Source organism: Mesocricetus auratus, unplaced genomic scaffold (genome assembly GCF_017639785.1).
Source record: "Mesocricetus auratus isolate SY011 unplaced genomic scaffold, BCM_Maur_2.0 Super-Scaffold_100009, whole genome shotgun sequence".
Taxonomy (NCBI): Eukaryota; Metazoa; Chordata; class Mammalia; order Rodentia; family Cricetidae; genus Mesocricetus; species Mesocricetus auratus.
Window position 1 is genome coordinate 43,825,868 of NW_024429193.1, and position 19,939 is coordinate 43,845,806.

The 19,939-nt window shown below is 33.2% G+C and overlaps 1 protein-coding gene and 1 non-coding gene across 11 annotated transcripts in view; both read left to right on the forward strand.

The window, feature by feature from the left end:
* The window catches only part of Rnpc3 (RNA binding region (RNP1, RRM) containing 3), a 71,927-nt gene that overhangs the window by 10,474 nt on the left and 41,514 nt on the right, over positions 1-19,939 (forward strand). The window contains exons 8-17 of one of the 10 annotated variants that reach the window (XR_005879346.1): positions 2,684-2,809; positions 4,056-4,204; positions 7,787-7,948; positions 9,266-9,360; positions 9,467-9,525; positions 11,387-11,519; positions 12,140-12,211; positions 13,235-13,292; positions 13,627-13,647; positions 15,027-15,101. Coding sequence is in view for 2 of the 10 variants with exons in the window: in XM_021222844.2 (XP_021078503.1) it covers positions 2,684-2,809; positions 4,056-4,204; positions 7,787-7,948; positions 9,266-9,360; positions 9,467-9,525; positions 11,387-11,519; positions 12,140-12,196 (781 nt within the window). In the remaining 8 variants the exon portion in view is untranslated. Of the gene's footprint in view, positions 1-2,683; positions 2,810-4,055; positions 4,205-7,786; positions 7,949-9,265; positions 9,361-9,466; positions 9,526-11,386; positions 11,520-12,139; positions 12,212-13,234; positions 15,206-19,939 lie in introns of those variants that run through there. The other 9 variants (XR_002381368.2, XR_002381369.2, XR_002381366.2 and 6 more) reach the window with 9 other exon arrangements.
* Positions 926-1,028, forward strand: LOC121142487. The gene has a single exon (XR_005879537.1). It is a non-coding gene; the product is annotated as a U6 spliceosomal RNA (small nuclear RNA).

Below are 19,939 nucleotides of genomic sequence, written 5' to 3' on the forward strand. Positions count from 1 at the left end.
ATGATTTTCAGTTATAAAGTATAAGTGTGGTCTAGTGATGCTAAGCCTAAGAAAACTATACCTTACAGAGAAAATTGGGCCAAAGTTGTAATAGTACTGAATATAAGTTAAATCATTAATATTTGTTAAATAAGATGTCTCTTGCATAAAACATAGTTGTGTATTATCATTTGATCATACGCTATAAGCAGAATCTTTCATGAAGATAATACAAAGATAATTCTTTGGATGTAGTATTTTATTCATTAATTTAGTATTTGCCATGACTTCATAGAAAATAGCTTCTTAGGTAATAAGCATTTATTGAATTGATATTTTGAACAGATGATTGCCCTGTGCTCTGTTCTCTTCAGTGTGACTTCTAGAGGAATTTTGGAAGTTGTCTATGCATAACCATTCATGTTATTACTGGCATAGAATTTAAACCTACTGTGCTGCAAGAATTAGCCAAACATTGTCTTTGTAAGTTCAAAGAATAAATGCTTTTTTACTTTCTGAGTGAGGTGTGGTGTTGGTCACTTGACACAACTTAACTCAGTTCTACTCACATGGCAGGAAAGCAGCCGTATTTATACTGACTAGGTGTGCCTGTGTTCTAACAAAAGTTATATACGGAGCAGCTAGCTAGCTTGATCAACCCCTACCGTATGATAATTAATGGGAAATGATGGGAATCTTAATTATGTAAAAAGTCACATATGAAAGGAAGCATTCATATGCGTCAGGACCCAAACAGAGACTTGGAAAACATATAATCAGCAACAATTTTGCTAAGCCATTTCTCATCTAAGTAGTTACTTTCCTCTCCATGGAAAAATCAAATTGTAGGTGGGACTCAAATTACCAAGTAAGAATGTATTTGGAAGAGAGTTGTTTAGCAAAGCAGGTAGTTCTTCATGATAATCTATTTCACTACAAACTAGTAGTGATCTCTTCTGCAGCACATATACTAAAATTGGACTGATACAGAGAAAGTTAGCATAACCCCTGCTTAAGCTAAAGAGTACTATAAAATATTATATTTTGTTAGTTATCTCTTAAACAATTTAAAAATTTTTAGTAAGCTTGTAGTGCTATATAGAACTACTGTAAAAAGTAAAAGTAGTAATCCTAATTAGAAATGCTGTAATATTCTAGACCAAACCCATTTTAATTTTTGTAGCTTTCTATTTAGAAATGTAGCATGAAATTCTGCCCAAAATTCATCTTGAGTCTTAAAAGAGAACAAATCCAATTTCTAATGCATGTTTTTATTACCTTCTAGAAATAAAATAAAAATTTTAGAAATATATTTAGTTGTCAAATATTTATTAATTTCTTATTTTATGCCTGGTCTTGTTTTAGAAGGTTGCTATATTTTGGGTAGACGATTTTAATACAGGCATGTGGTTGAATAGTCAAATGTTTGTATTTTTAATAACATTTTTGTTGTGTTTGCTTTGGGGAATTCTAGAAACAGTCCCACTCTTTAGCCTAGCTGCCAGGAATTTGCTATATATACCAGGCCAACTTTGAAATCTTGCTTTCTCTGTTCCCTGGGTGCTGGTTTACAAGTGTGTGCTACCCTGATCAGCTTTTTAATACAAGTTTTTATGAGACTTGATTGTTGTGAAATTTCCTACTATGTAGTGTATGCTTATACTTCCACCTGTTTATTGGGGGGGGGAGCCTAACATTTTTAGCCACATCCTCCTGTCTATATAATGAAGCCCTCAAATATTTGTACCTAGTTGTTTTTAACTGCTCCTTTGTGACAGATACCAAAATATCCAAGCCCAGAGTCATAATGGAAGGAAGTTGTATATGAGATGCCATTTGTCAGTTTCTAACTGTTACTTGTAAGCAACTTTAGTATTTGGAAACTTTTTTTTTCTCAAATAAATGTGACAGAGAAATTAATAAACATGGTGATGCTGATGAGGTAATGAGAGAAATAATGATCAGAATAAAGAACTGTCTGGGCATCTAGGTATGCACAAGGAGTTTATGGAATACCATTGGGACACATAATTCAGATTCCATAGGAAAACAGGTGAATAAGACAGAATGCTTAAAAGTAGGAAGGGAAAATGTTCTGGATTTTTGTTTCATTGTTTTGTAAGGATACACCACAATAATAATAAAACCCAGGCTCTCTAGTGACTTTGTGTAAATATTTAAAATATGTTTTTATCAATTATATAAATATTACAAAAATAAAAAATTAGAAATATAAATCAATATATAGAAACATTCTTCAAGCATTAGTTTATTATTATTTAGTATTTAGAAGCTGTTCCTCAAGTAGTCACTTTGTTTATACAATGATTTATTAGTAATAAATATGTATAAAATACTTTTCAAAGAAATGCTTAGTTCTCTTTAGTAATTAAAATAAAGGCCAGAAATAATAGAATATATTTTTTTATATTTAGTTTTTTTATTTACTCAGTTTTATGCCATTTTATTTGGATATCTAATACTCATAATGAAAAGTTTTATATTGATAATATAAAATCAGGGAAATGTTTTAAAAATATGAAATAAAGGGTACAGGTCAATTTAGGATGTGAATTTTGGTCAAATTGATGATGCCTATTGGTGGCTTAAAGTTATCCTAATTAATTTTAAATATATTTTGTATTAAAGATATAAACCACATTTTTAGAATATCAACTCTTGTTTACCTCCCCTTTCTTAATAGAATGAACAAATTGATGGAACTAGCAAATCTTCAGCCCAAAAGACCCAAACCTACAAAGCCACGCCAAGTGAGAAAAAAGCGAAAAATAAAGGATATGTTGAATATACCTTCATCAGCTTCACATAGGTAGTTTTGTGTATATTTATGAAATGAAGCTTGTTTGTATGTGCTTTGTTTATTCACTTAACTCAGATTATTCTCCAGTCTGGCAGTTTGTCATTTGATTTGGTTGATTACTGGATTTCTGTTTGCCAAACTTAAAACGTTTTCCAAATTCTGATTGTTTACCAGCATTTGTTAAAACTCAGTATACATTTCACATTATCATCTTTTCTCTTATTAGGCATATTTGCTGCTTCTTACTAGTGATTGCAATTTTAACTTCATTTAACTTCTGCAAGTTAACTTAATAGAAATAATCTTAGGTATAAATTATGACACCTTAACCTCCTTCTGTTGTTGAAATGGCAGTACCATGCTTTTAATTCTTATAGCAGTGCTAAATAGTAAGCTACATTTTCTAGTAGTTGTACTACACAGTAAAAATGAGCAAATCAAGGCCAATAATGATACTTATTTAATTCATTATATTCAAAATACTATTTCATCATAAATGTATAAAATGTTATTGAGCAGTTAAGACATTTTTCTTTATAGAAATTCACCAGTTACATGTAGCTAGTGACTGTCAGTTGCATACCATAGCACTGATTGCAGTGTACAATATATATTGTATTAAAAACACTACCAGATGATGAAGTATATATCTGTAATCCTAGCACTTGGGAGAGGAAATGATTAGAATTTCCAAGTGATTCTCTGCTACATGTACCAAGCTTAAGCCTGTGTTAAATGGGCTGGCAAGGTGGTTTTAATAGTAAAGGTTCCTGTGGCCACTGGTAGTGATTAGAGTTTGATCCTAAATATCTATATGGTGGAAGGAAAGAATTGTCTACCACAGTTTGTCTTCTGACTAAAAATGTTCCCCACCACACATGCAAAATAAATGTCAAATAAATAAAAGATATTCTTTTATACTTGACTGAACAAATGCACACCTCCCTGTCCCTTGGAAATCTGCTGCTTGAAATGAATAGTAAGTCTTAACTTTTTCACTTACCAAATGGCTTTATTTAATCTTTGAATATCCTTTAACCTCAGTTTCCTTATCTGTAAATTAGGTGTTTAACAATACTATTACCAACTGTTGAACTTCATTGGACTACTAAATCTAGACACTTTGTGCAGTGCCTAAAATGGAGAGAATGTCTTACCATCATGAACTTTTTAAATTTAAAGAAAATTTGAAGTAATGTTTGTAGAATTTTATTTTAAATTATAATCTTATATTGTAATTGTTTATGCATACCAGTTTGCATCCTGTGCTGTTACCGTCAGATGTATTTGACCAACCACAACCTGTAGGCAATAAAAAAATTGAGTTCAATATATCTACCAACATGCCTGCAGCACTTAAGAAAGATTTGGAGAAGGAACAGAATAACGAGGAAAAAAATTCTGGTAAGAAAAATTTAGTTATTTCATACACTTAGCAACTTTTTTATGTTAAAAATCAAATTTTATAGTGGTGTTTGTCAGCTCTACTTAAAGTAGGTGGTTACAGACTGAGGCTGTAGATCACTTAGTAGAAAGTGTGAATGGAACTCTGGGTTTAGTCCCTAGTACTTCATAAACAGAGTGTGGTAATACAACTTTGTAATTCCAATGCTTGGGAAGCAGAGGCAGGAGAATCAGAAGTTCGGGGACATTTTTGGCTAATGGTTGGAGGACAGCCTGGAAAAAATGAGACTCTATCTGAAATAGAAAATTAGTGTAGATATAGTTAGGTGAATCTCAGTATCTCGATTTCAGCTCTTACCCAAATAAAATTTAGGCTACTGATAACATCTACATAAAATTTCAGGGTTTTACTGATTTTAGTGCAGATAATAATATATTTTTTTATATTAACAACCTTTCATTACCTGGCATATTTTGTTCTATGATTGTTTTTCCCCATTTTTTGCCATTTATATATTTTTAATTGAACATTTTATTGATTTATTTTAAATATCAGCCACAGTTTCTTTTCCCTCCTCCCATTCCCTCTTCCTACCTCTTTTCTTACCCCCCCCATCCACTTCTCCTCTGTCTCCCTTCAGAAGGGGTCTCAACAAAGCATCGCATATCAGTATTCAATGATTATTAACAGAAGTGTATAGTGTTTTAGGAAGCAAGCCATGCTACTATCCTGAAGTTGTAGATTTCTTACACACACACACACACATTTTACCTAAAAGTCACAGAGGATTAATACATTATAACGCTTTGTTTAAACTGTTAACTTGTTAGGAGCAGTAACATTTTTTTGTCTAAAAGAATCATTTTTATTTAGGTATGTGTGTGTATTTGTGAAGTCATATGGACACTTGACTGTGCAGCTGCCTGCCAAGGCCAGCATAGGGCACTGGAACTCCTGGAGTGGAGTTACAGGGTGTGAACCATCTGTGTGGTGTGTTGGGGAACTGAATTCTGTACCTCTGCAAGAGCAATATATGCTTTTAACCACTGAGCTATCTGTCAGGCTTCATGATGACATTCTTTAAATATATGATTCAGAAGTAATATAAGCTGTTAGAATTTTTTGAATCACAACAAAATTCATAAAGTAGAATTTTTTAAAAGTTTAATGTTATCAAATTTGTCCTTTTGCTTCTACAAGGGTGACTAATTTGTAATTGTCTTTGTGTATGTTATTCTATTCTCTGTGCTCTGAGCTTTGTGTTACTAACAGAATACCTCATATGACCTTGAAAAGGATACATTTATTTGCGTCACAGTTTTAGAAGGGCAGCCCTGTTACTTTGGGGCCTATGAAAAAGCATATGACAGAAAAAAAGCTATCTACTTCAAAGTATCCAGGAAGCAAAACGTGTATGAAGTATCAAGAGACTAGTATCCTAAAACTCAAGACTTTCAAGTATCCTTCAAGACCTTATGTGAAGACTTTCCACTGGACACATCTCGTAAAGTTTCAAATCATCTCACAATATTGCTATGTCAGAGATTAAGCCTTTAATACAAGGTCCTATAGGAGGCATTCCAGATTTAAAATGCTGCATCTTACAAAATATGTTTGTTTCTCTTGCTGGAATTACATAGTAAGCTTTAATCAACAACCTTTAGAATTTACAGAATAGCTTACTGGACTAGAATAAACAACATATAAAACCTTTATTGCTGAGTGATAGTTCATAGCATAATCATATTACTATTTAATTGTAGCTCTTACACTTTGGGATTTTTCTTATACTAAAGATGTGTATGTTACTTGTGTGTATGTGTACTTGTCAGTGTAAGTACATGCTCACTTGAGTGTGGTTACACGCAGTGCCAGAAAAGAACATCTGTCCTCTTCTATCTCTCAACCTGTCCTCTGAGTCAGGGTCTTCCCCCAAGCCTGAGGTTCTGGTCTTTGCTAAGCTGGAAAGAGCAGTGTCCTGCTGCTGTCACCCCCTATGAGCTGGGGTTACAAATGCCTGGTTTGTTACTTAGGTGCTAGAATCCAAGCACCTAGATGATTGATCTTCATAGTTTTAGGGCAAGCACTCTTACCCACTGAGCATTTCCTACCTCAATTCTTTGTAACTTGTTAGAGTAATTACTAGATTATATGTCTCGTTGCATGGTTGATTACTTTTGTAAATAAAGAATACTAGTAAGGATTACGTGTATGTAGTGAGTGCACTTTAATTCCTGTTCCTTTTCTTCTTTCCTTTTTTTGGGGCATAGTAGAAAATGATATATTTGAGTTTCCTTTATTTTTAATGTTTCTGTTTTTCATTGTTAATTTCTCATTTAATGGCTAGTCACCTTTTATTAATATTCTTTTACTATAATTGATAAATATAAATTAAACACATTTATGGGATACAGTTTTATGCTTGACTAAAACATTCTATGTTTATGAAGGGCAGGCAGTCCATCATCGCATTCTGTATCAGTGTCAAAGCTTGTAATGTCAGATAGTGGAAATATGACATCATCTTGCTGTTTATACTTTTAGACTGTAGATATTCTATCTGAATAATGGATTTTCTACATTAAGACTTTTATAATCTTAAATGTAACATGTTTTGTATCATTTCCCCATCTAACTTTTGAGTTTCCCCTGTTTACTTTTATTTATTTGAAGGAGTTCTGGTAGTACTTAACCCTATTCATTCAACATTTTTTGCCAGTTCTAGTCAGATACTGCTAATGCTAAAATTCATATTTTTAAATTTTAGTATGTTGCTATCTAAAGTAAATAGTTAACTTGAAAAATACTTAGCTAATTTAAGTGTGAAATACTTGTCTATGAAGGATGATCATTATTACCTCTTTTTCCTGGAGTCATAGGGCGGTTAATGGAATGTTTTTGTATCTCCAAATGGAATTTTGTTTTTTGTTTTCATTTCAGCCTAACATGTTGACCCAAATCTTTTATGATGAAAGGAGTAAATTGACTAACAATATTCTGATGCTGGAATATGAAATTCATTGTAGATTTTCTTGAATCACTGTATTTGGTTAGAATACTATTAGTTTTACAATTTAACTAATTACACATTTATTTTAAAATATAGTTATTACTGTTTCAGAGTTGGTAGGTTAAACAATCAATTGCTACATACCAATATACACACTCCTAACTAACATTGAGCATTTTTATCAGATTCCCATTTATACATTGAACTGAGTGTACTAAAGCTTAATTCCTTTTCTTCCCTCTTTGTCCCTTAACTACCACTTCAAAATAAGCATTTGTCTCTTTAGCTGTTAGCTGCCTTCATGCTACAATACAGAACTGAATTCTCAAAACCAGAGTCTTGTCTTGGCCCACAAAACCCTAAAATACTATTCTTTGGACATTTATAGGAAAGATTGGCCTGCTTTTGTTTTGAGATACCGAGAAACATTAAAAATTACCAAATGATACTTTTGTAATTTGTAAATAGAAAGGTAAAAGAAACTTAAAATATGTTTTGAACATGAGGTTTATTTTTTTGGGGGGGCTTTGTTTTACTTTGTTTTTTCTTATGACTTATGTTGAACTCTTAGATTCACCAGATACTGGACTTGATGATTCAAATACAGGATTTGGAAAAATCTTCCCCAAACCTAATTTGAATATCACAGAAGAGATTAAAGATGATTCTGATGAAATGCCTTCACAATGTATTTCCAGAAGGGAGTTGGAAAAGGGTCGAATTTCTAGAGAAGGTAAATATAATGAGATAAGTCAACTCATAGTCCATTTTATATTTTTTGTTCTACTTCTATTTTTCATGTTTTATTGAAATTAGAACTCCCTATGGGTCATTTACATTAAGATAGACACTTTAGTGTCTCTATAATTAGTTTATTGATACTTCTTTCTTCTTTTAAAAACTCATCTCCTACTTGAAAAGTTCCATACCATGCAGTGTTTGCAGTAAACATTTGCAATAATCAATAAGTTCAGCAAGTCTGACGCTATGTATTCTGTATATAAAAGAGTTCACAAATCATTATCATACAATATCTAAAGTAGATACAAGGTGATTATTAAAATGTTGGTGATTAGAAATCTGAATTTAGGATTTTATATCCCAACATTATTCTTTAGCTTAATTTTTTTCATATATTTTAATCATTTTCTATTTGACAAAATTCTAGGACCAAGGCAACTTACACAAGAAGCATTTAATTGGGTTCATGTTTTAGAGCATTAGAGTCCATAATGGCAGAACAAAGACATCATGGTAGGAACAGTTGAATGTTCGTGTTGTGATCCTCAAGCTGTAGGAAGAAAGAGCATGCTAGGAATGGTACTTGTCCTTAGAAATCTCAGAGCCTGCTCCCAGTGACCTCCTCCTCCAAGGTCATACCTCCTAATCCTTCCCAAACAATTCTACTAATGGGGATCAAGTATTCAAACACAGGAGCACTTATGCCCCATTCATATTCAGACCACCACACGCTAAAGGATTTTTTATTGTTTTAGCATTTACTTTTTAATTTAATGATTTGTCATTGTTGTTACTAACACATTTCTCCACAATAATGAGGAATCAGCCTCCAGTTAAAATCTAGTTTCCCAAAACATAACCGGCAGTAAATATGAGGAACTGTAAAGGGTTTTGGAGACCGATGTCTGAAATTCCTGCCTGTTAATTTTTTAATGTATTATTGCTGCATTTGAGTATGACAGTGACTAGTGATTTGGCAAATACATTTTAAGCAGAATAGTTACATAAATGGTTCTAAAATCATATATTTAGCATTTTTAATAAAGTGGCTCCTCTTAAAGCACCCTTAACCTGATTTGGGGACAAATCTTAATTCTATATAATTGGGACCTTTGAAGCAAAAGTTCATTTTTTATATAATTCTTTTAGATTTTAATGAATATTTCTATTTGAGTAATATTGTTACTGTTATCTTTCATAAAGCTTATTTTTGCCTTCTTAGAATTTATAATTGAATGGTATAATTTTATTTCAAAAATTGCTAATGGTTTTTTATTGTATATCTTTGTTTTGCTTTGTTCTTAAAAAGAAATGGAAACCCTTTCAGTTTTCAGAAGTTATGAACCTGGTGAACCAAACTGCCGAATTTATGTAAAGAATTTAGCTAGACATGTTCAAGAAAAGGTAAGTTGAAATTTGCAATTTGATTTTGTTATTTTACTTTTTTCCCTGGTTTTCTTATTTGTCTACTTTTCTTACCTTTTTTTTCTTTATTAATTTCAAATTCTAGGATCTTAAATTTATATTTGGAAGATATGTTGACTTTTCTTCAGAAACACAGCGGATAATGTAAGTGGCAACCATAATCTCAAGTTATGTTTTATCTGTTACAAATTGACCATGTTTTGTTATGCTTGATTTTTTTTTCTTTATTGCTAAAAACCACATGAATCATTTGTTCTCTTACTTAAGTGTCTTTTTAGACATCTACACCAGGAATAGATGAATTTCTATATAAATGAGCAAATACCATTTTTAATGTTTTAAATCAGATCATATTTATTGCAACTGCTCAATTTTTCCCATTATGGAAACTTACATAAGCTGTATATAAAGAAATGTTTATTGTTATATTCTATTAAATATTTATATATACATGTCTTCTAATAAGTTTTATCTGAAACCCTTTGACACTAAAGTATTGTTACTCAACTTTTTTTCTTTTTTTTTAAACATTACCTGAGAACTACCTGGAAAGCTTGGTTCTATAGTTTTGTTAACCCATCTCTAAAGATAGGTTTTCTAGTTGGATCAGAGCTCATGAATTTGCATTTCTAAAAATGATATTAACTATTTAATTTTATCTTATTGCTAAGTGAAACCAATACTTTTAAAATCTTACCTGTCCATTGTGTCTTTGGATATATTTTATGTTCATATTTGCAAAATGTATATTGTTAAGATTATATTTTCAGTTAATGAAGTTTAAAAAATTTTCACTGCAAAAAAATTTGCAGTGCATTCTCACTGTGTACGTGTGTGTTCACAAATATACGTAGGTGGGTGGTTATACCTGCTTATGTGTGTTTGCACCTCTGTGTCCATCACATACCTTTTTTTTTTTTTTTTTTTTTTTTTTGCCTGAATTAAGTGTCTTTATTGGTCTAATACTCTTAAGTTGTGAAGGTGGCTAGTCTGGCTGTGCAGTAAATCAGGTGCAATCTGTTTCTATCTCCCTACTTGTGCATGCATTACCATGCCCTGTTAGTTAGTTTGGTTTGTTTGTTTTCATGAGAGTTTATGGGACTGAATGCGGGTTCTTTGGTTTTTCGAGACAGGGTTTCTCTGTGGTTTTAGGAAGCTGTCCTGGAACTAGCTCTTGCAGACCAGGCTGGATTGAACACACAGAGATTCACCTGCCTCTGCCCCCTGAGTGCTGGGATTAAAGGTGTGTGCACCTACCACCCGGCTTGAAATTGGGTTCTTTTGCAAGCAAATTATGCACGTTTCCAGCTGTGCTGTTACTGGCCCTATCAGTTGATACTGTATGTTTTGGAGGTTTAAAATACTAGATCATATTTTCATTGTAACTTGCAATCTATTTTTATAAATAGATTTTAAAACCAGCTTTCTCTAAAAGATGTTTATATGATTTTAATGTACAATAATAAGATATTGTAGAAGTAGACTGGGAATAATGTGTGGCTTTAATCCCTATGCATGCACGAATCATTCTGTGTCACATACCACTAATAAAATGTGTATCTGCCATTAAAGTCTGTAAATACTTATTAATGTAAAATCAACAGTGCAAACCAATTACTTGTTTTCTCCTAGCCTTCTTTTTTTTAAATCATTTGAATATATAATATTGAACTCACTGCAAGATGTGAGAAAAAAAATAATTAAAAAATTTTAGTCTGCTTTGTTGATAGTATAACTCTAATAGAATCCTGGATCATAGGACAATAACAAACTAAGAGTTCGCTTTTATCCTTGCTAGTGATACAACTTAAAGTTATGATCATAGCATAATTGTTGCTTGTTAAGAACAATACATAATAGAATTTTAGGATATCTTAATTCCCAGAATTTTCTAATAGTTCTGTTGTTACTTTGAAATGGAAAAATTTTGGATTAAGACCTTTGACTTACTGTTAATGTTCTTTAAGTCATAAATTACTTTTTTATTATTATTATTTACTTCTAGGTTTGATATTCGCTTGATGAAAGAAGGACGCATGAAAGGACAAGCTTTTGTTGGACTTCCAAATGAGAAAGCAGCAGCTAAAGCCTTAAAAGAAGCTAATGGCTATGTTCTTTTTGGAAAACCCATGGTGGTTGTATCCTTTAAACTAATCCATTGTAACAACACCTTGTTGTTTTTAGCAGTGGGGTATATATATAAATAATTTCAAGTTATTTATAATACCAACAATTGTTATTCAGAGTTGTTACTTAGCTCAATCAGATGACAGCTTTTCTTAGTCATTTATTGGAAAATTATATAACTTCAGCAATGTAAGGGAAAGTTCAGACAACTTTATACATTTATTCAGCTCTAAATTATTTCTTCATGTTAAGGTCAAGACATACTATCTAGAAATACACTTGGAGTCACTGAAAGGGATTCCACTGTAGTTTTATTGTAATTCACATTTCTGCTTTTGTATTTCAGTGGCCAGAATATATTATTGCATAACTGTCTTGTATTAAACAAGTTTTAAATTAGATATTAGTGAGGGTACAGATAAGAAAAGTGACAGTTATAAAGAAGGGCAGATATTTTTTTCATTTTCTTTCAATTTGTGAATATTATGCAAGAGTTAGGAAAGATAATTTTAGTGCTATTTTCTATTCTGTACTAGATAATAGGACTGCATAGTTTTTATTTTTATATGGTAGATCTTAATGACAAATCATGTTTGCATTCATGATGGAAGCCTTAATTTTAATGCATTAGCAGTTTGCTCGATCTGCTAGACCAAAACAAGACTCTAAAGAAGGAAAACGGAAGTGATAGGAATGGAGAAAGGTAAGTGTGGAGAAAATGGTAAAAGATAAGAGTAAAAATAAGGAAGCATAAAAGTCTTTGGGGGTGCTATTTCAGAAATATTTTATGAGTTTTTAAGAAAATTTCTGTGGATGGAGTTCATTAACTTCAAAATTATAACAAGAATAAAACCAGTTTGTGTGTAATAATTTTAGAGAATTTCATATAGTTTATAGAGGGAAATGTATTGGTTGTTAACTTTGTATGTTTCCTTCATGATGATGTCTTTAATTCTTAATCTGTGTTGTAATCACTTGGAGAGCTTGCTAAAAACAGGTTGCTGGTCCTTTCCTCCAAGAGTTTCTGTGCCAGTAGTTCTGAGGTGGGTGACAGGTAGTCCCATTTATCCTGTGATTAAAGAATTTCTCAGCATGCAGTAATTGCAATGCTGAAAGGGACAGTATCTGAAAAGCCAGAAGCAGTTGGGTATTCTTACTGCCATTGGACCAATTGCACAATCATTGAGTTCATAGATGACAGTGAGTGTTTAGTCTAGGGACCACACTGAAAACTGAAGGAAAATAGTTACTGAAATTCTACAGTGCTATGTATTTAGAATGATTAGCATTCTTTGTAAACATAGGGATTATGGCATAATTTATTTGGAACACATTCATAACCTACCTAAGTGAATAAATGATTTCAAATGGTTGAGTTAAAGATTTTAAATTAAATTATGATACTTTGAGAAATGAGTAGATGTTTTTTTGGGATGTGAGTTAGAGAAATTTTAGTTTCAGTTTTTCTACTCTTAGAACTTGGAAGAACATGAAAATAATTGGTCAAAATTGCTATTTAGGTGGGAAAAAATCCATCAAATTAGAGAGATCTGATTCCTATTTAATATGAGTTTTTGGGAGTATTTAAGCTTGTTTTCAAGACAGATGTCTCATAAATACTGTACAGGAAAAATGAAGTATTTCAGTCTCTATTTTAGTAGATCATTTATAAATTTATTGCTACCAATTAGAAAAAAATAAACTACATTCTGCTGTTCTTCCTTAGAAGCATTCCTGCGTAAATACTGCTGTAATACTGTCATACAAGTGTATCCTTTCTTGTCGTATCCTTTTGGGGGCAGTGGTTTTGCTTTGTCTTTTTTTTTTTGTTTGTTTGTTTTTTAGAAATGCTGTCTACCCTCTATCATTTATCCAGATTAAGCAATAATTTTTATATTTATATTTTATTCAAAAGAAATATTTCTCAGATTAGTTTATAGCCTGAACAAATATTTTACATGTACTTTATATTCACTGTTTAATTTTCTATGCTATCATATAACTAAGGAGTTTTTTTCAGGGAAAGTTAGTGAATCAGGTCACTTAATGTATACATATGCTTTACTACAGAGTATGGTAGTATATCTTCTACACGTGAATTTCCTCAACATCTTTCAGGAACATGCTTTCTGCTTCATGGTATATCCCATCTAAGTGTCTTCTAGTTTAATTTTTGTTGCTGTGACAAATACTTTGACAAAAAGCAACTTGGGGAAGAAAGGGATTATTTGTTTCATAATTCCAAGTTACAGTTTATTGTTGTGGGGAAGTTAAGACAGGAATTTAAAGTATAGTATCCACAGTTGAGCAGAGAGAGATTAAATCCATAGAACCTTGCCTGCTTAGTCTGAGCTAGCTTTTTCCTATTAAACTGTTCAGGGTCCCCTTTCCTATAGAATGGGGCTAACCAAAATTGGCTGTATAAGACACAGCCAAGATCATATTATGCCCACAGACCAACATACTCTGGATAATGCTTAACTGTTCTCCCAGGTGATTCAGTGTAGTGTTAAGTTGTCAATTAAAGCTATTCAGCACAGTTGTTCTATATAACATGTTCTAAAATTTGACTGGGAAAAGATCTTTTTTCCTTTAGTAGTAAGTATATTGAAAACTAGTAAGAGTTATATAAAAATCTCACAATAGAGTAAAAGATAGCACTTTGAAAGTGTAACTGAAATGTCTTGACCAGTGGAAGAATTTCCTTTACCGTTGGTCTTTTCAAAACAAAAATAAAAATTCAATAATTAAATTTAAATATATATATATATAATTTGGATACAAATATATATAAGTTTAAAAAGAGTAACATATAAGACATGTTACACTTCAGATAGCTTAGTAAATTAACTTCTAAAAATAAGCACAATGATTCCAGGCTGTATAATGACTAGAATCTCTCAGAACTGTCAGTCAGTCTCAAATTTTTCTGTACATTTAGATCTTAGAAGTCTAAAATATATAATAACGAATTACCCATTTTCTGTCTTAGAGTTTGATTCTAGTGTATTATTAATATAGAAGAACTACCAAGGAAGAGTTTCTATGTATAACTGTTTCTTGACTCTTATATTAGAGCTAATAAATAAATCAAAATAACTAGGAATAACACCAGTAATATAGTTTGAAAGGTTCCCTTAGTAATAGAAAGGACCCCTGACAAGTTTAGATGCTACTTTGTTAAAGTGATTGGCCTTTATGTATCAACTTAGTTATACAAATTTTTTAGTAGTAAAATAAAAATACTCAACATTTTGTGGGAAAAGTGCTTATATAAAAGATATAAAACTACTCAAAACTCTTATGTGTTACTTTAATAGAAGCTTGCCAAAATTGAGATTATATTCTCTTAATATACACAATTAAAATAGTTTAGATTTAAGCATTATAAGTAAAAATTATCAACATATATTTTGTTGTGCTGACATGATTCACTAATTTTCTGCATATAAATATTTGGGGTTCTTAAAGTTAGTGAATTGGATTATTTTTTTTAATGGACTTTTGTGATGTTTTAGGTTCCTTTTGAATTCTCTGTCTTTCAAATACTATGGACTGTGAGAGAAGACATTGGCCATCTGGACTGTGGAACTGTGCGTAACAACTTTGAAATCATTCAAAACTCACATCTTCACATTAGTGCTTGGACATATTTTATAATAGTTTGTTGCATATATAATAAATTATTTTCTTCTCAGCAGTGTCCATAATTTTTCATTACTTGTTTTATATATCTATGGAAGTGTAACTTAGCAATGAATATGAACTATCAAAATTTTTTAGTACTAGGTATACATTTTCTTTTATGATTCTTTTTATATATATTTTTTATTTTTAAATTTAAATTAGAAACAAGGTTGCTTCACATGTCAATTCCAGGTCCCTCTCCGTTTCCCTCCCCTCCTCCTGTGCCCTCCCACCAACCCCTCCAATATATCCTCATTTCCCCTCCAAGGGGGTGTCCAGCGCAGGGCATGGGCTCCCCCCCAAAAGTTCAGGATGAGAGTGCATCTCTCATTGTTGGATGGGAGTCCATAGTCCATTTGTATACCCGGGATAAATACTGATCTACTACCCAAGGCTCAATAGATTACCTAGGTCTCCTCACTGACACCCACATTCAGGGGGTTTTGATCAGTCCCATGATGGATTCCCAGGCATCAGTCTGGGATGCAAGAGCCAACCCTTGTCAGGTCAGCTGTTTCTGGGGATTAAACCAGCCCAGTCTTAACTACTTTGGTCATCAGTCCTCCCTCTCTGTCACTGGATTTCTTGAGTTCAACTCAGTGCTTAGCCGTGGGAGTCTGCCTCTGCTTCCATCATCCGCTGAATGAAGGTTCTGCTTCCCAGCCTCTCTGGCCATGGGATTGTAGGCTGGCACTCCCCAGATCTATGCCTAAAATCCATATATGAGAGAGTACATGCCATGTTTCTCTTTTTGTGACTGGGTTACCTCGCTCAGGATGGTTTCTTGTAGTATCATCCATTTGCCTGCAAATCTCAGGATTCCATTGTTTTTTTCTGCTGCATTGTACTCCATTGTGTAAATGTACCACATTTTCTCTATCAACTGTTCAGTTGAGGGGCATATAGGTTGCTTCCAAATTCTGGCTATTACAAATAATGCTGCTATGAACATAGTGGGACAGATGTCCTTGTTGTATAAATGGGCATCTTTTGGATATATGCCTAAGAGTGGAGTTGCTGGGTCTTATGGTAGATTTATTCCCATTTTTCTGAGGAATCTCCATACTGATTTCCAAAGTGGCTGTACAAGTTGGCACTCCCACCAGCAATGGAGGAGTGTTCCCCTTTCACCACATCCTCTCCAGCATAAATTGTCGTTGGTGTTTTTGATTTTAGCCATTCTGACAGGAGTGATATGGTATCTCAGAGTTGTTTAGATTTGCATTTCCCGGATGGCTAAAGATGTTGAGAACTTTCTCAAGTGCCTCTCAGCCATTTTATACTTTTCTATTGAAAATTCTCTATTTAGTTCTGTATTCCACTTTTAAATTGGATCCTTTGGTGTTTGGAGACTTGCTTCTTGAGTTCTTTGTAAATTTTGGAGATCAGCCCTCTGTCAGATGTGGGTTTAGTGAATATCTTTTCCCATTCTGTGGGCTGCCTTTTTGTCTTGCTGACTGTGTCCTTTGCCTTACAGAAGCTTCTCAGTTTCAGGAGGTCCCATTTATTAATTGTCAATCTCACTGTCTGTGATACTTGTGTTATGTTCAGGAAGCTGTCTCCTGTACCAATTCGTTCAAGGGTACCACCCACTTTCTCTTCTAAGAGGTTCACTGTGGCTGGATTTATGTTGAGGTCTTTGATCCATTTGGACTTAAGTTTTATGCATGACAATAGACATGGATCGATCCACATTCTTCTACATGCCAGCCTTCAGTTATGCCAGCACCATTTGTTAAAGATGCTTTCTTTTTTCCATTGTATATTTTTAGCTTCTTTGTCAAAGATCAGATGTTCATACATGTGTGGGTTAAAATCAGGGTTATCAATTCAATTCCATTGGTCTACCTGTCTATTTTTCTGCCAATACCAAGCTGTTTTCAGGACTATAGCTCTATGATAGAGCTTGAAGTCAGTGATGGTATGACCTGATGATTCTCTGAATTTCCTCAGAGTCTGTTGTTATGTCCCCCTTTTCATTTCTGGTTTTGTTAATTTGCATGTTCGTGCTCTGCTGTTTGGCAAGTTTGGACAAAGGTTTGTCTATCTTGTTGATTTTCTCAAAGAAACAACTCTTTATTGCATTGATTCTTTGTATTGTTTTCCTAGTTTCTACTTTATTGATTTCAGTCCTCAATTTGATTATTTCCTGGTGTCTCTCCTCCTGGGGGAGTTTGCTTCTTTGTGTTCTATAGCTTTCAGCTGTGCTGTTAATTCTCTAATATAAGTATTCTCCAGTTTCTTTATGTGAGCACATAGTGCTATAAACTTAACCCCGTAGCACTGCTTTCAAACTGTCCCATAGGTTTGGGTATGTTGTGTCTTCATTCTCATTGAATTCTAGGAAATCTTTAATTTCTTTTTTTATTTCTTCTTTCACCCAGGAATGGTACAGTTGTGCATTATTCAATTTCCATGAGTTTGTAGGATTTCTGCAATTTGTGTTGTTGTTGAATTCTAATTTTAATGCATGGTTGTCTGATAAGATGCATGGGCTATTCCAATTTTTTTGTAGCTGCTGAGGTTTGATATGTTGCCAAGTATGTGTTCGATTTTTGAGAAGATTCCATATGGTCTTGAGAAGAAGGTATGGTTTTTTTTTTCATGTGGATGAAATGTTCTATAGATGCCTGTTAATCCCAGTAGGGTCATTACTTCTATTAGACCCTTTATTTGTTGAGTTTCTATCTGGTATTCCTGTCTAGTGGTTAGAGTGGGGTGTTGAAGTCTCCCACCATAAGTGTGTGGGGCTTTATATGTGATTTAAGTTTTAGTAATGTTTCTTTTACGAACGTGGATGCCTTTGTATTTGGGGCATAGATGTTCAGGATAGAAACTTCATCTTGGTAGATTTCTTCTGTGATGAGTATGTAATGACTTCCTTCCCTTTTGATTGATTTTACTTTAAAGTCTAGTTTGTTAGATCTTAGAATTGCTACCCCTGCTTTTTTTTGGGGGGGGGGTTTTATTTGATTGGAAAATCTTTTCCCAACCTTTAACATCAGGTAATGTCTGTCTTTGAGGGTGAGGTGTATTTCTTGTATGCAGCAGAAGGATTGGTTCTGTCTTTGAATCCATTCTGTTAGCCTGTGTCTTTTTATGGGTGAGTTAAGGCCATTAATGTTGAGGGATATTAATGACCATTGATTACTCATTCTTCGTTGATTTGGAATGGTTGTTGTTGTTGGAATTATGTGTGGGATTCCACCCCTTTGTTCTTTTGGCTGTTTTAGAGTGGGATTCTCTAATGCCTATGTTTTTCTGGTTGTAGTTAACTTCCTTGGGTTGGAGTTGTCCTTCTAAAACTTTCTATAGGGCTCGGTTAGTGGATACATATTGCTTGAATCTAGTTTTGTCATGGAATATCTTATTTTCTCCATCTATAGTGATTGAGAGCTTTGCCAGGTATAGTAGTCTGGGCTGGCATCCATGGTCTCTTAGTGTTGGTAGAATATCTATCCAGGACCTTCTGGCTTTCAGAGTTTCCATGGAGAATTCAGGTGTAATTCTGATAGGTTTACCTTTATATGTTACCTGACCCTTTTCCTTAGCTGCTCTTAATATTCTTTTTGTAGTCTGTATATTTGGGGTCTAGATTATTACGTGGTGAGGGGAATTTTTTTTGTGGTCCACTCTATTTGTTGTTCTGTAAGCTTCTCGTACCTTCATTGGCATGTCTTTCTTTAGTTTGGGAAAGTTTTCTTCTATGATTTTGTTGAATATGTTTTCTGCCACTTTGAGGTGGTTTTCTTCACCTTCTTCTATACCTATTATTTTTAGGTTTGGTCTTTTCATGCTGTCCCATATTTCCTGGATGTTTTGTGTTAAGGATTTGTTGGACTTAAGATTTTCTTTGGTTGATAAATCCATTTCTCCTAGTGTAAGCAATGGGGCTGATAAAAGAAGGAAACATTGTAGAAAGGAGAGAAATATTTTGGAATTGTACATCTTGCATATAAGTAGAATGGATAGTTTAAAAAAGCAACACAAGTAGCTCATTAATCATAATCATGTGAAAGACAAATTGTCAGTCTAGAAATTTTTAGTTTGGTAGACCATATTACATTTTATTGGCATTAAGTATGTTAATTTTTGATGTTTACATGGCAAATACCTGAAAATATCATCCTAAAGGAGGAAAGATTTATTTTGTCTTATCCATACTTGCTGACTCCCATTATTTTTGGACCTATGGTGAGATAATTCAAAAATGGTTGAAGGATATTTAGAACAGAATTGCTACATCTAAGCAGACAGAAATCTTAAAGAGCCAAACTTGAAAGGGCCATGAGTAGATACGGTTGCTAAGAACAACGCACAGCGACCAGTGTTTTCCAGATAGGTCCCCTCTAAAATTTACAGTACTTCTCAAAGTAGTGCATTAAATGTTTAAGTTCTGCCAAAGTGTTATTATCATTGAATATGGGTTCAAGGTGTGAATCTAATTAAAGATAAGATTTTCCTAAATGAATATAGCAAAAGTGAAAAAAGAACAAGGATCTTGTACCTAAGAAGGATAATCCAGGGAAAGAAGTGAAAAAGAGACAGGTTGGAGGCAGACGCAGGTGGATCTGAGTTCTAGAACACTAGTGTACAAATTGATTTCCAGTACAGCCAGAGCTACACAGATAAACCCTGTCTCAACAAGCAAAAAACAAAAAAAGAGATTGAGACTATAGAAAATGATACGAATATATATAGAGATTATAATGGTACAGCTGAAGATGTGTTAGCTTTCTCTCCT